This window comes from Protopterus annectens, chromosome 8.part0 (genome assembly GCF_019279795.1).
Source record: "Protopterus annectens isolate FY-2018-M chromosome 8.part0, PAN1.0, whole genome shotgun sequence".
Lineage (NCBI taxonomy): Eukaryota > Metazoa > Chordata > Ceratodontiformes > Protopteridae > Protopterus > Protopterus annectens.
The window spans coordinates 1643292930-1643308315 of NC_056741.1; the positions used below are offsets into that span (position 1 = coordinate 1643292930).

The following is a 15386-nucleotide window of genomic DNA, read 5'->3' on the forward strand; positions in this document are numbered from 1 at the left end:
CTAAAACAAACAGGCAGGTTCTGTAAGATCCCTGAGGCTCAAACAGGCTCATGTATGAGAATCCCTCCTCAGACCCGTCTGTGAGTTCCCTTTCAACTGACAAACCTTCTAAGCTGCTTGCTTCTTCCAAACTCTTACCATCAGACACGGATAATAGAGTGATGGATAGGTATGGTAAGGGGTAAGGAGGTGTATACCTCTTCCACCTTAGCTTTCAGAGCCAGCAGTTACCAGGCACATATGACTAGATATGTGCTTGCCCTTGCTAAAATGGGGGTGGTTGTGGGGGTTGTTCGCTGGCATGCTTAAGTCTAATTCTAAGATGATGACCCTTTCTTTGCTGGGTTATGCTTCCAAAGTAGCTTGTCATTACATTAAATGCAACTATAATACTGATGATCCTTCATCTAGGATGGCTGTGTCAAGGTCGGTCTTTAAGAGTTTTTCCTGGTTTTAGTTGCAGTCTTACCTTGAGGATGTGAAGGTGAAATTATTGGACTCTCCTCTGGGTACCCACAATTTGTTTGGCTCTTCTGCAGCAAATGTTTTTAAAGCTTTGCAAGAGAAAGGGAAGGTTATGCAAGATCTTAAACAAATTTTCCTCTTGTCTATGCCTAAATATCAGAGGAGTTATCCATGAATGGCCCCTTTTGTAAATAAACATCATACGCAGCCTTTAAAGGGTAAGCGATATCCTAAGATAGTTTCTTTTCTCAGATTCCAGTGTTAGCATCTTTGCAGACTAGCCCTCATAGCATGGGATTTTTGCTATCTGCCTTCTATTCATCCTCAGGTGGTCTATATTGCCTCAGAACATGTTGTGGCAGACAGTCTGAGAAGATCCAGGGCAGATCCTCATGAGTGAATGCTTCACAGAGAGGATTTTCCTGGACATTGTCAATTGTTGGGTTACTTCTCATGTAGATCTTTTTGCCTGCCTGTGACGTTCAGGTAATATCCCACTGAACTGCCACCAAATAAGGTGATATCTCCCACTAGACTGGGTTTGTAACTGAGGAGCCGCCATCCTCAGTACTGACTCCACTGTGAGACTGTCACTTAAACAGGAGTAATATTCCACAATGTTCTCCTAAGAGCACAACAGGAACACATGCTGTAACCTGGGACTGGATTGTATTCTGTCCACCCCAAACATAACTTCTTATTTTACACACCCCAGAGCAATGTGTCCCAGTTTAAGAACTCCGAAACACTCGCATATAAATTAAATCTCACACATCCAAACACTTCTGGGAAACCCTGACACAGATTTCCAGCTGTGTCCCTTCCCCAAAATAATACTGTAATGCTGCCACCAAACAGAGTATCTTCATGCCCTTTAAAGGGGTGTCCAGTTATGAAAAATAAATATTAAAACAAATAGTGCAAATGACCTAAGCAGCCAAGCTTTCAGAGTGGCCTGGGAAGTTATCAAGGCAAGTGTAAGCACTCTCAAATCACTAAAGAAAACACTGATTGACCAGCCACAATGTAAGCTAATAAAAATATTTAATAATGAACAAAATGATTAAAAATGTAAAACAGTAATTTCCAGTAAACAAACAGAACTTAGTCACCAGGAAAATGAAATCAGTACTAAAGGATAGAAATCCACCATTTAGAAAAAAAACTCTGATTAGTTATAATTTTTCTGTCTGACTAAATAACACTGCTCATGATCTGAACTAAATTGCTACAACAGAGCAAAGGCAAGCTTACAGTTCTTGGTGAGTCCTTGTTAACTGACAGCTGACAACTGTAACTGACAACTGACTTCATCTGTTTTCAGCAGGCTCTTTTACAGACTAGCCTGTCACAACTATTCCAGTTATAATTTTCATTTCATATTTTGAAAGTCAACCAACAGCTGTTTACTAAAGTTCCTTCCTGTCTTTCAGCTTCTGACAGTAACGCACATCAACTGTCAACATTCCGATGACATCATCTGCAGATCAGCTGAATCTGAGCAGTTTGCCTTTAGAATCTTTTGTCACAAATGTGCAGTTAGAAATGTAAAAGGACATAGTTCAAATCTTTAAAATATTCTGTACAAACAGATTATAAATCAACATGTAAAACCTTATTTATAGTGTCATAGCTAGTCATGCAGGCATAGCATATAATACACAGGTTAATCTGAAATTATCTACAAAAACTTGACCGGACATGCTAGCACAAATAACCGTGTCTAATTTCTCCACACTCCCCTTAGAACAGACAACTTCCCAAGTTCTGTTCCAGAGTGCCAAGTCCTCTGGCTTCTTGGAGACTGATGTTCCTGTATGGTTATTCCCTTTTCTTCTGTTGCCAGAGATCCTACACATTATCATGGTTGATTCCCCATTTGGCATTGGTTTCCTCTACTTTTTCATTTGGCCAAGGGCAATCCTCGCACATTACCTCAAAAGATGGGCCTCCTCACACATGATAAGGCTGTCTAATTCACCATCATCTTCTCCGCCTACAGTTGACTTTCTGGGTGACAGACACCCTGTAGATGACTCTGTGTGATAGGGCCTTGATACCATACAGTTAAGACTCTGGGTGACAGGATTTTGACACCTTATTGACTAGATTTCTGAGGACATGCTTCAGGTTTTGCAGGAGGCCAGAAAACCTAGTTGTGGAAAATCATTTGTTGAAAAGTGGAAAAGATTTTCTTCTTGGTGTCACAAAAATGAACACAACCCTCTTTTAATGTCCAATTTGCTTAACTCTGGTCTAGCATGCTCTTCTCTTAAAGCTCATTTTGTCAGCCATTTCTATTTGTCTGCCTCTGGAGCCACTACTTTTCCTCTAGTTTTGAGGTTAAACAGTTCCTAAAAGGTATCCTTCATATTAGACCTCCAAGAAAAGCAATTCCTCCTCCTTGGAGCCTTTACTCTGCTCTTAGTAAATTGACATCAGCCTTTTCCTGTTTAAAACTCTATACTTGGAAAACCATCTTATTGGTGGGTTTGACTTCTGTCAAGAGAGTCTCTAAACTTTAGACTGATGTGGCATTTCCTCCTTTTCTGTTTTTTTTTTTCCACAGAGACAATGTGTTTCTTAGAACCAGTCCTACTTTTATGCCTAATATGGTCATTGATGTGTTTTTGAATCCGACCATTCATCTTCTTTCTGTCTCCTCAAAATAGTAGTGAGAGGATTCTCCATTAATTGGATTTGCATAGAGAGCTGAGATATTATTTGGGCAAGACTAAAGATATTGGGAAATCTGAGCAACTTTGTAGCTTTTCAACACAAGAAATTGGATTTAGCTGTTTCTGACTAAGCCATCTCATACTGGATTTCTAAATTCTTTTATTTTGTTTTCTTTTCATGGCAAGCAGCTTCCTACTTTGTGCTCATTCTGCAGGGGTGTTTGCCTCTTTTGAAGCTTTTTTCAAGAGTCTCGATGCTAGATCCATTTTGGAAGTTTGGTCTTCTGTGCATGCTTTTACTAAGCAGTACAAGTTGGATGCAATTTCTAGGGCAAGGCTTTATGAGGTCCATGGATTTTCAGAGGGTTCCTCAGTTCCTTCTGCCTCCATACTTTACTGTAGTTCTTGTAGTCTACTTATTGTAAGGAATACTGCAGCAGTGATTAAGGAAGGACATAGTACAGATGTTCTTCGTGTTTCACTGTTGCAGCCATCACATTTGGGTTATCTGCTTGCAGTAGCCCTCAGTCGGCCTGATTAACAAAGTATTGGGTCCTGCATCCCTTCTGTGACGTCAGGGGTATAAAACATGCAGCCAATGCCATTACATCAGTCTTTCTTGTCATGCGGTGCCTGAAGCAGAAGCAGTTTGCAAGTGCCAGTCGGTCGACTCCTGAAATTTTTGTTTTCGAGTTTCAGAACCGAAGTCTTCAACTTAAAGCCAAGTACCCTGTTGGGGAAACTTTTTCTTGCTCTAAACCGATGTCAGTAAAAGTAAATAATTGCATTACTTTTGGAAAGCAAATACCTCATACAGATTTTCATTCGTACTGTATTCCTTGCCTAGACCCTGACCACGACGTACCTCGCTGTCTGTTTTATGCCTTATTTAAACCACAAACTATCCGTCGTTGGTATATTTACGCTTCTAAATATTTTGGTGCTCGGTTCAATTATCCCGATATGTCTTCAGTAAGCCATCCGACTACCAACATTCTGAAAAACGCAAAGGTAAAGACAGAGGCTGCTGTGGTCCAAAACTGCAGACGACGCTTCTCCTAAGCCAGTCGCCAGTTCGCCGGTACTCAGTGAGGCGCTTTCGCAGCCCCTGATACCTGCTACTTCAGATTCGCAGGCCTCTACTGTGACCCATTCGGAGTCCAGTATGCCACGAGATGCTTCAACTGTGGAACCTGCGTATGTCTCTACCTTGGATGGGTCTGGAGCCGCTGTGCAGGCACCAGCTTCTAAGGGCGTATTCAGGCCTACTGGCTTGCGTATTAAACCAATGCCATCTTCTTCTTGAAGGCCTAAAACTCGAACCATGCCTAGAAAACTGGCACACCGACTGCATGGCCAGACCTCTATGCCTAAAAAAACAAATGATAAGAATGGCTGAATACCTTATTACTTTAATCAGGGAAAGCCAACCTTCCCCCTGTAAGAGACCTAGGACTGAGTTTGCTTATGATACTTCTGATCAGGATTCTGAATTTTCTATTTCCTCTGATGACCAAGATTTACCCTTATCTACCTATGAGGATTCTGATGCTGAGGACTCTAATCCCTCTGCATCCCCCCCAGAGGATTTATCTCTTGGTGAAACCTTGCATACCCTCAGGGAGCATTTTCGTTGGGAAAGTCAGGATTTCTCTGATTCTAAAAAGAGGCTTAGGGATTTCTTACTCCTGCCCCAGCACAGGCCTTTAGCCATACCTCCTGTACTAGACACTGTTGATGATGCCTTTTCAGAATCTAGCTTGGCCCCTGACTCTCTACCTCTTGCTCCTAGAAAACCTGATAGATATTACAAGGTCCCTGACTCTCACAAGTTCCTTTTTAAAAATCCTACTGCAGATCCTGAGACCATTTTTCAGGGACCCAAGGGCATTAAAGCTACTACTGCCAGAAATCCTACCCCCTCTGATAGAGACTCCAGGGCACTGGATAGATGGGGTAAAAAGGTATACACTTCTGCAACTTTGGCCATTAGAGCCTTAAACTGCCAGTTTCATATGTTAAAGTATCAGCAGCACATTATTGGATTGCTTAAACAGAAAATTATGTTGATTCCTGATTGTGATGAAAATAAGGATTTACTGCATTCGGCTGAACAAGTTGGAAAACATACTTTGCAATGTGATTTGATTCACTAGAGGCATCTTTCAGGACTGCTGTAACTGGGTCTGTACTTAGAAGTCATGCTTGGCGTAAGGAGCAATCCTTGCCAGATCATGTTAAAGCAAAATTACTGGATGCTCCCTTAAACCAGGACCGCCTGTTTGGCAACAAGGCAGAAGAAGTTCTTAAAAAATGGAGGAAAAAGCTAAATCTATGCAAACTGTTAGATTATTTTCAAGTACAACTTCCACTGTTTAGTAGGCATTGGCCTTCTAAGAATTGGTCCTTTCCTACCTCTTCCAGACCTTCTCAGTCGAAACCCAGAGCCAGCAGAGCTTCTAGGCTTCAGTTCCAGGGTACGCACAGGACTAAGTAGTGGGGGGCCTCCACTTCCAAATCTGGGAGTAATAAAACTCCCCCTATGGTAAGCTGTCTCAATGACTTCTTTTTAAAACTGCCAAGCACTTCTCAACTGACTGCCCCTTTGGGGGGGGAAAGATTGCTCTTCTTTCAAAGAACTGGGAACTCATTACCCAAGACAAATGGATTTTAAATATAGTGTCCCAAGGATACAGATTTCACTTCCACACATTACCAACACCAAGTGGGTGGCCAGATCTACCCCCAAATCAGTGGGCAGAGGCCCAAACACAAGTATCTTCTCTCTTAAGCATGGGGGCTATTCAGTTGGTACCAGAAGAGGAAAAGGGACAAGGTTTCTACTCGAGATTTTTCCTGGTACCCAGAAAAGACAACGCATGGCGTCATATCCTGGACCTGTCTACTTTAAACACCTTTTTGATGATTCCAAAATTCAAGATGCTGACTCTTCACCAGTTGCTCCCTATGCTAGGCAAAGACGCCTGGTTGTCAACGCTCAATTTAAAGGATGCATAACTGCACATCCCAATCAGGGAATCTTGCAGAAGATACTTACGCTTCAAAGCAGGCTACACGCACTATCAGTTCTCTGCACTGCCCTTTAGCTTATCTACTGCGCCCAGGGTATTCACAAACTGCCTAGCTCCAGTCATTGCATTTTGCAGGCAAAGAAATATTCAAATATGCCCATACCTGGACGATTGTCTAATTCAGGCAGAAAGCCAGGACATACTTTGGAGCATCTGGCCTTTGTACAAAGGGTGCTAACTTGTCTGGGGTACACCATAAATAAAAAAAATCACACCTGGTACCCTGTCAACAAATTATATTCCTGGAAGCAAGCTTGAATACAACTTCCCAGATGGCTTTCCTTATGCCAGAGAAACAAATTCATTTGACAACCTACTTCAGACAAGTGGCCACAAAAGCTATCTGCAAGGCAAATACTACAAGCCTTGGGGTTCATGGCCTCCTTCATTCTTCTAATTCCATATGCAAGACTGCATATGAGGAAACTACAATGGTATCTAAAAAGCCTATGGTGTCAACATTCTCAGTATCTAGAAGCAATGATTCCTATCATACCTTGCCTATTCCTGGAGTTCCTTTGGTGGGGAGAGGCCTGCCACCAAAACAAGGGACTACCATTCACACTACCCCATGCCGCCCAAACCCTAACAGATGCATCAGACTATGCATGGGGGGCTCACCTGGCAGGGAAATGCATTCAGGGCAAATGACCAAGTCAAATGCATCTGTATATCAATCAAAAAGAAATGTTAGCTGTACAGAACGCTCTGGCAGCCTTCAAGGACTACATTCTTCCAGGACAATTAATGGTAAAGACGGACAACACCACTGTTATGTGGTACATAAACAAGCAGGGGGGCACACATTCTTACCCCCTCTGCAGACTAGCCATGGCATTGTGGAACACAGCCCTGAGCTACCAAGTGCATCTACAAGCTCAATTCCTGCCAGAAAAACTAAACACACTGGCAGACGAACTAAGCAGAAACCTCATGGACCCACACAAGTGGAAAATGGAACCAAGGATTTTCAACATGTTGACAAGCAAATGGGGGTGCCCAGATATAGACCTGTTTGCCTCCCCCCAGAACTATCAATTGGACAAATTTTGCACAAGGACTCCCCACAAACAAGCTTGGAAAGTGGATGCTCTGTCCTTCAGCTGGAAAAAAAATACCAGTTTATGCCTTTCCTCCTCTGCCTCTGCTCTCCAAAGTACTACTAAAGATCAAACTAGACAAACCAAGGATGATTTTGATTGCACCGGACTGGCCACGCCAACACTGATATGCCCCCTGTTGCACAGTGTGTCACTGTTGGCCCCATGGCATCTGCCTCAGACTCCTACCCTGTTGTCTCAGCAGGAGAACCAGATTCTGCACCCTCAGCTTCAAACACTGAATCTAGCAGCCTGGCTAATCACCTAATCTCTCCTTTACCATCCCTCAGTAAACCAGTGATAAATATTATTTTAGAGGCATGGAGGCCTAGTACTAGAAAACCTTATGCTGAAAAATGGAAAAGATTCTGTACCCAGAACCAATCACTTTGAGTATTCTAATTTGTACTACTTGTGTAAAAAAAAAAAAAAAAATTCCCCAATATTTACTATTCTTATAATATCTGTAATAACTTCTATTTTAACTTTGTATTAACTCTATATGATTTCTTGGAGCTTTTCTCCCCAGGCCTCTACTGAAAATGGACATGTCTCTAGCTAGACTAGCCCGGTCAACAAATGTAAAATAAATAAATAAATCTCAAGGGATGAGCACAGCAGTACCCAATTTACCTCAGATTTTACAGTACTTAACTGAGATGCTTCACAAGGGCCTGTCTTTCTCCTCCATCAGAATTTACGCCTCAGCCATTTCAGCCCTTTATTCTCTCATTCACTGCTCAAGCAGTTCCTCAGAGGGGCCAAACATTTATGACCACCCAGGAGAGTTCATTGTATTGGAGAAACTTACTCTTCCCCCTTTCGAGCCAGCTGCTACTGCAGACTTAAAATCCCTTTCTTGGAAAACAGCTTTCCTTTTAGCAATCACTTCAGCAAGAAGAGTATCTGAATTACAGGCCCTTATGGCAGTGGAGCCTTTCATCATCTTTCATGTGGACAGGGTGTCCCTCAGGACCAATTCCTCTTTCATGCCCAAGGTGGTATCCAGTGTGGCCCTTAATCAGTCCATTCATTTGCCAACCTTCTTTCCTAAGCCACAGAACAAAGGGGAACGGATACTGCACTCATTAGATGTGCATAGACAATTTAGATTCTACTTGGACAGGACTAATCGTCAAAGGAAATCTGGACAACTTCTGGTGGCATTTGCTGCAGGGCGGAGGGGAAGGCTATTTCAAAGCAAACCATTTCTAAATGGATAGGCCATTTCATTCATTTCTGCTACAAGCACAATGGAAAACCTATCCCATAGGGGATCAGACCCCACTCAACCTAGGCTGCATCTACCTCTACAGCCTTTCTCAGAGACGTCCCTACCAGGGACATCCTAGAAGCTGCTACCGGGAGTTCTTGTACATACTTTCACCAAGCATTACCATCTGCGAATTTTCTCTAAATCCAGAGCTGGCTTTGCCACTGCAGTCTTGCAGGGCCTTATAGCTGGTCCTAATGCTATCTGATTTCCTCCTCCCATCCTTAGCTTTGGGAATCTACTCAAATGTCATGACTGCAACAGTGAAAAATGAAGAACCATAATACAGTTGTGTACACTTACCATAAATGTAGATGTTCAAGTGTATTCACTGTTGCAGTCTTGGTTACCCTCCCTCCAGCCCCCTGACTTCTTTTGGCTGTACCTCTACTCTTCTTTACTATGCTTAAAAGCTTTTTGGTGTATTTGCTTTTTTGTTGGAGGTATAACCTTGTATATTTATAGATTTAATTGCTTCCCATTAGGGGGGCATCTGACATCTGGGGCAAGAAAAACGGATGTAATGGAGTCTGCTGCATGTTTTATACCCTTGACAACCAGACATCATGGAAGAAGGGACAGCAACCGACGCAGGACCCAAGACTTTAATCAGGCTGACTGAGGGCTACTGCAAGCAGATAACCCAAATGTGATGACTGCAACAGTGAATACACTCGAACATCTACATTTATGGTAAGTGGACACAACTGTACTTTGTGTAAAAACTTACCACAACAGTAGAGTTCCTACTTATCATTGTTGTGGTATTCTGTCCCCTCCTCCTTACCTGTGTTCGATTTTTTTCTTCTCCTGCTGACCAAGAGGTATCCTTTTCTTTCTTTCTGAATGTAACTCTTTTCTTCATTAGCTGCTCCTGCTCTCCTGAGGCATTTCATTTCTGCGGATTTGGAGCTTGTCTATCAATTGTGTGTTTTACGCCTTGGACATAGGAGATTGATCTAACGTGCTTGGAAGGTCCAAAGGTTTTGGTATGCAGGCTTGGATGTACAGCTGTCCTCTGCAGGATATCTGTGTTGTAAGGAATACTGCAACAGTGATAAGCAGAACATCCATCTACTATTTTGTTAAGTTCTTACCCAACTGTATTTTTCAGTTATTTATAGTTAGACTGTTTGAAATAATTCCATTTTGAATTGGCTGCATCTTACTTTTTAGTGCTGTTGATTTATTTTAGCTGAAGTGCTTTCATGTTTTTGATCACCTGAAAATTGCATGCTTTTTTAACAATGATGATGACCCTTTAAAGTACTTTTATGTTCATGTTGTTAAATCAGTGCTTCATTATTTTCCGTGGCATCTTGAAATCTAAGCATTGTGATTATAGCTTCTCTTTCTTTGTTTTTCCCTTCAGGTAGGATGGAATTCTCAGCCAACACGAGCTGTAGTTTTCGAGGACTGCGCTATCCCATTAACGAATAGAATTGGTGAAGAGGGACAAGGTTTTAATATTGCAATGCATGGACTTAACGGAGGCCGAATTAACATAGGTACTTGAAATACTGACATGCAGTATGCAATTTTGCCTTAATGGAGTAACGGACCGTTTCTGCTTAAAGTTGTAGCAGATTCTGGTTCAATTGTAAGAAACTCCTCATATAATGTGGATTGTATAAGTGTAAAGATCGATTTAACACTATGAAGGAATTCTGGAAAGTCCTTTTAGAGTAAGATGTGGTTCAAACTCCTAGGCTCTAATTACATAATGGAGTTGTTCATTTACACTGTAAAATAGGTGTATGGAGACTAGTACAGACAAATACTTAAGGTTCTTTTAACTAAAATGCATACATAAAAAGTTTATTGTCTATTTTAGGTTCAAGTCTTAAAGGGCTTCTTTCATATGCTTAGACCAAATGCATGACTGTTTCTAGAGGAATTGCATAACACTGGATTCTGAATGACCCATTCGCCGTTGATGTTTAATAGTTTCTTTTGTTGTTAAGTGCTCCCCTCATGCAAGACAATTTGACAATTTTTAGTTATGAGCCAGGCCTCAGAGGCAAGGACAAGTGCAATATTTATGGACAGTTTAGTGCTGCTCTATAGATCTCCTAAAGTTCAGGAGAGGCTTATCACATGTTTGTGTGTTGTTCAAAAAGGCTAACCATGGGAAATGTTTTTGTACCTTAAACAATGAAATAATGCCACTCCTTACCTACCTTTAATTTGAGAAATGATAGAGACATTTTAATCTTTCTTTCTTTGCTGTCTTACGCATGTCTGCCTTACAGACTTGGTCTTTAGTAATCATACAAAGGAAAATAACTTGCAGGAATCAGTATAAAAATAGAAAATGTTTCCCAATTGGTTGATTATGGGATTAAACCATCTACTCTTTGCAAGAGTGTGTGTACTGTAATCACTAAAACCTTTGCATAATTTGCTTTTTAGAGGCTCTATTTAACCATTCCCCATACTTAGTATTTTTTTGTTTGTATCTTTTTTTTTTCTTACTAGAGGATATTTATTAAACTACAGATATTTGAATTTTAACAGTATTTCGCTCATTATCAAGTGATATGGATATAGTATACTTGTCTTAAACGTTTGAGAGGTTAGTATGTACAGTTTTGGAAGAATGCTTAAAGTGTCTAATTAAGAGAGCCCAAAAGCTTAAAGCTTGACTTGGCTCCTTGTGACACTATGTAGGGTACATGAACCCAGTAGAAGTTTTCGTTTGTACTTGAATTAGACATTTATTGATGCGGTCAAAGACCTTGTCACCAGTGTAAAGTAATTGTGTGCTTCAAGGTTCATGTCCAGAGGTCTGCATTCTTAATTTTTTAAGCATGTTCCTTTTTTCTTTCGTTCTGATAGTGGTACCTTAATATGAATATCTTGGATTTTGTTTACACAGCTCAAAAATATGTATATTGTTATTGTAGATTAGTATAGAATTTAAGTCTGTTATTATGGATTAGGCATATTTTTAGGGAAATTAGTGCTTCTTTTTACAGAGCATCTAAAAAAAAGTGAATAACTATGAAGTTTATTAAAGGAAGTCTTTTATTTATTTTATGATTCTGGTGGCAAGTGTAATGTTTCGTCCCTGAAAGATAAACTTTAGATAAGCTAAACTGAGTATCGTATCTGTAATCAGAGATCTATACATTCAACTAGATGGTTATTATATTAAAAAATATTGAAAGAGCACAATTACAATAGGACAAACCCTGTTGGTTGTGCTTTCTGTGATGCAGGCAGATTAGCTACCACAATCGTACGTGTCCCACCCACCAGCAGTAATGCTCCACTCAATAAGAGATCTCACTTGTATAGGTCCCTGCTGTTTGCATTTTTGGTAATTTAACTTTCCACACAATTGTGACACCTAAGGGACACTGTATTGTATACTGTGTGCACTTGTGCACAATTCATAAATGTGGTACATCCCCTTGTTATTACTGAGGACATTGTAGTAATTTATACAAGTCTGTACTGCTTTTGAATGCAGGGTGGAGGGGCGGGGTGTCCATAGATGAGGAGAGGAGGACTGTTAGCTCTCCTGTTGTTCCAAACAAACTTTGTCTGCAGATAGTTTGCATATTTGCATACCTCCTTTATAAATTCCATGTCTTATTTAACACACAACAAATGTTCTTTTTTTTTTTTTTCCTTACCCTTCTTAAAAATTAGTTTTTGTTTCCTGACTGGTTCCTTGAATTCCCTTTTATGCCATCTGTGGAAGGTTGTTTCAGACATCCGTCTTACTTTCTGTCGAATTTATGATTCTGGTGGCAAGTGTAATGTTTCGTCCCTGAAAGATAAACTTTAGATAAGCTAAACTGTGTATCGTATCTGTAATCAGAGATCTATACATTCAACTAGATGGTCATTATAAACATTACAAGACCATCACTCCTCAGTCATCCACCCTGTATCTTTAGGTTATATTTTCTTGTTCTTTGGTATCTGTCTTTACTGTAATTTTTTTATGTACTTGGACCGTAGTATCTTTAAATGTCTAAAGTGTATGTCCTCCCTGTTTATCAGAAATTTATAAAAAAAATATTTTCATCATTGGTGGTTTTTGAACAGACTGTGCTCAGTTTGTTTTAATGGAAGACAAACTTTATTAAAAATATCTGACAAATAATAATGGTTGTAAACTTGATGTAGCTTCTGCAGTATTCTGATTATTCTGTTTTACTGAATCTGTAACAAAATTTGATAAATTAGTTTAGTCAATTTCCAGAACAGTGCTTTCCAACTGAAACAATGAATGCATTGAGTATTGCAGAGAGCTCAAGTAATTTGCCTGTTTCAGTTAATTTGTAACCTAATGTATACACTTCATCAAAATGCTGCATCTTTTTATACTGTGATAGGAACTGTCTGAAACCATTTAATGCATTCTGCAGTATACTTGCATGTCCTCTTTATCTGTGGGCAGTACAATACCTTGTGAAATGTAGACAGCAGAAGAGTGAAGCAACACCAGCATTTATCATTTTCTGTTCATCCCCACATTTTCATTGTGGAAGAAGAGTGTTATTAATGAAGAAGCAATTTGAAATAGATGTAACTGAGAATTTACTGTCTGTACAAGACCATGCAGTCTTAAATCAGTGTTTGATAGTAATGATTTTACATAGTATATATTCCCATTTGTCTTTAATATCTCTTGTAGCCTCAGGGCAGTGTTGTAAAATTTTTCTAAAATGATCTTAGCTTCAATACGTATTTACTGTGGAGAAATTTTCCATTGGTCTAAAATTATGAATATTGGTTAGACACACGTTACATGTAAACTCCTAAAAATGCTTTCCAATAGTGAATGTTAACTATCAATTATACCAGTGTAAAATAGGTATGCATTGTCTTTGTTCACATGTTCAGTGAAATCTTTTGTTTTATTATGGGGAATATGATATCCCAAAAGTCCAGAGCAAAGATTAGTTCCTTCCTTAAGAGTACTGCCCTAAAAGTGAGCTGCAGTCTAATCTGATTCAGGAAGACCCCTAAAATCCATTCCAAAATGAAAGTGAAAAAGTATTTTGCTTGATAGTGGTGTGTCTGTTTCTTTTTGTCTAGTCTTTCCAAACTCCCTATCTGGTCTCAGTTTTTGTATGATTTATTGCTCTTTAAGGTATCATTTCAATGGATTATTTCAGTTTTGGAATAAACCCAGTTAGGTCTTGGATGAAAGGTAGAACATACATATTGTTGTTTCACCAAAACTGCTGCATAGTAACACAAACTGGGTCCCACTTGTCTCCTGTATCTTGTAACGCAATGTTTTTTTTTTTGGTCTGGAGCTGTTTAAGACAAAATATGGTATAAGTTGTTTTTTTTTCTTAAATATGACACTGACCAAGTATAAGTGAGGTGGGGTGCAGGGTTGGGGGGGGGGTTACCCCTTCTAGTTATCAGGAAAATAATTATTTGAAGGTTAGCATTTTTGTAATTTGTATAATTTGGAATTTTTGAAAGATTATTATTTTTGTAATTTGTATCTTTGCCCCCTTTTGAAATCTTGTCATTCCAAATACCGAATGCTTTCACATCAAAAATAAAAGAATGAAACTACAGGAAAAAAAACAATTTTCGAATACTGATGTGACCCTTTAAATTTCTTTTTTTGCAGGGGAGCAAGCCTCCCCCCCCAAACTTATATATATGCAACCCTGAGATTACCATACCTCAAAGTAAAGGGAATATTCATAGAAATGGCAGTCTCTGACGTAGTGTAAGTAAATGTGCTTCTTTTGGCCATATCATTCTCTGTGTTATGCGACTTTTCTAGTGGGTCCCAACATTTTAAATGGTTACCATGTAAACCTTGTGTCATGCTTAAGAGGAGAAATACTATTTTATCACATACTTAGATTGTTTTTGATTTCCTCTAGTAAGGTTTGGCATCTAACTCTTGTTATAGAAAAGGGTTTTATCCCAAGATGTGTGCATTCTGTATCTACTGTAATGGGTAGGTTTACTGTGTGCAACATACCTCTCAACCATACCGAATTACTCAGTTTTTACCAAGTTTTGGGGTCCAAATGTAGGGGTGCCATGATTCCAGAGTGGCACCCCTTCATTTCCGATTTTTGTCTTTTGTTTTTTTAAATTTTTTGGAATATCGCACTGTCGGAGCTGACGTCATCAAATGCGCAATGATGTCAGCTCCGTCAGGGCTACCAGCCAGTCGGAATTGAGCTTAAGGAGCTCACATCATCATTTCCGGCTGGTCTGGCTGCAAATGTGGGAAATCAAGTGTAAATGCAACCATTCATTTCAAGTGAAGTGCAATTGATTACTTGGATTTAAAAGCAGCAGCAGCACTCATTTTGGATTTAACTCATTTTGTTTGGGAGAATCAAGCGAAGTGGAATGGATTACGGTCGTTTTGGGGAAATCAAGTGAAGTGGTGCTCGTAAGGTAAGGAGTGTGCGAGTGTGTTTGTGTGTGTCTGTGTAAAAATGCCCCCATGTAATACACCTGGTGGCTAGAGGTATTCAGGGTCAAACCCTGTACTTTCAGTACAGGGTAAAAAGAGCCTAAAGTCCCTAGCCACCACCATTTCTGAGCTTTGTCTAGATTTTTTTTTGTTAAAAGTTGAGAGCTATGGTAAGAAGTGAGAAAATAATTTGTATTCCCCCATTATTGGCTTTGTTGTTTGTCCAGGTTTTTGTGTGCTAAGTGTTGAGAGCTGTGGTGAGTGGGAAGTGAGAACTGAATTTGTATTCCCCAATTATTGCCTTTGTCCAGGTTTTTTGTGCTAAGAGCTTGAGAGCTATGGTGAGAAGTGAGAACTGAA

General features: G+C 39.8%; 1 protein-coding gene across 2 annotated transcripts in view; it reads left to right on the top strand.

The window, feature by feature from the left end:
- The window catches only part of ACAD8 (acyl-CoA dehydrogenase family member 8), a 599439-nt gene that overhangs the window by 372461 nt on the left and 211592 nt on the right, over positions 1-15386 (top strand). For both annotated transcript variants that reach the window (XM_044081167.1, XM_044081168.1), the window contains exon 7: positions 9981-10116. In XM_044081167.1, coding sequence (XP_043937102.1) covers positions 9981-10116 — 136 coding nt within the window. The remainder of the gene's footprint in view (positions 1-9980; positions 10117-15386) is intronic.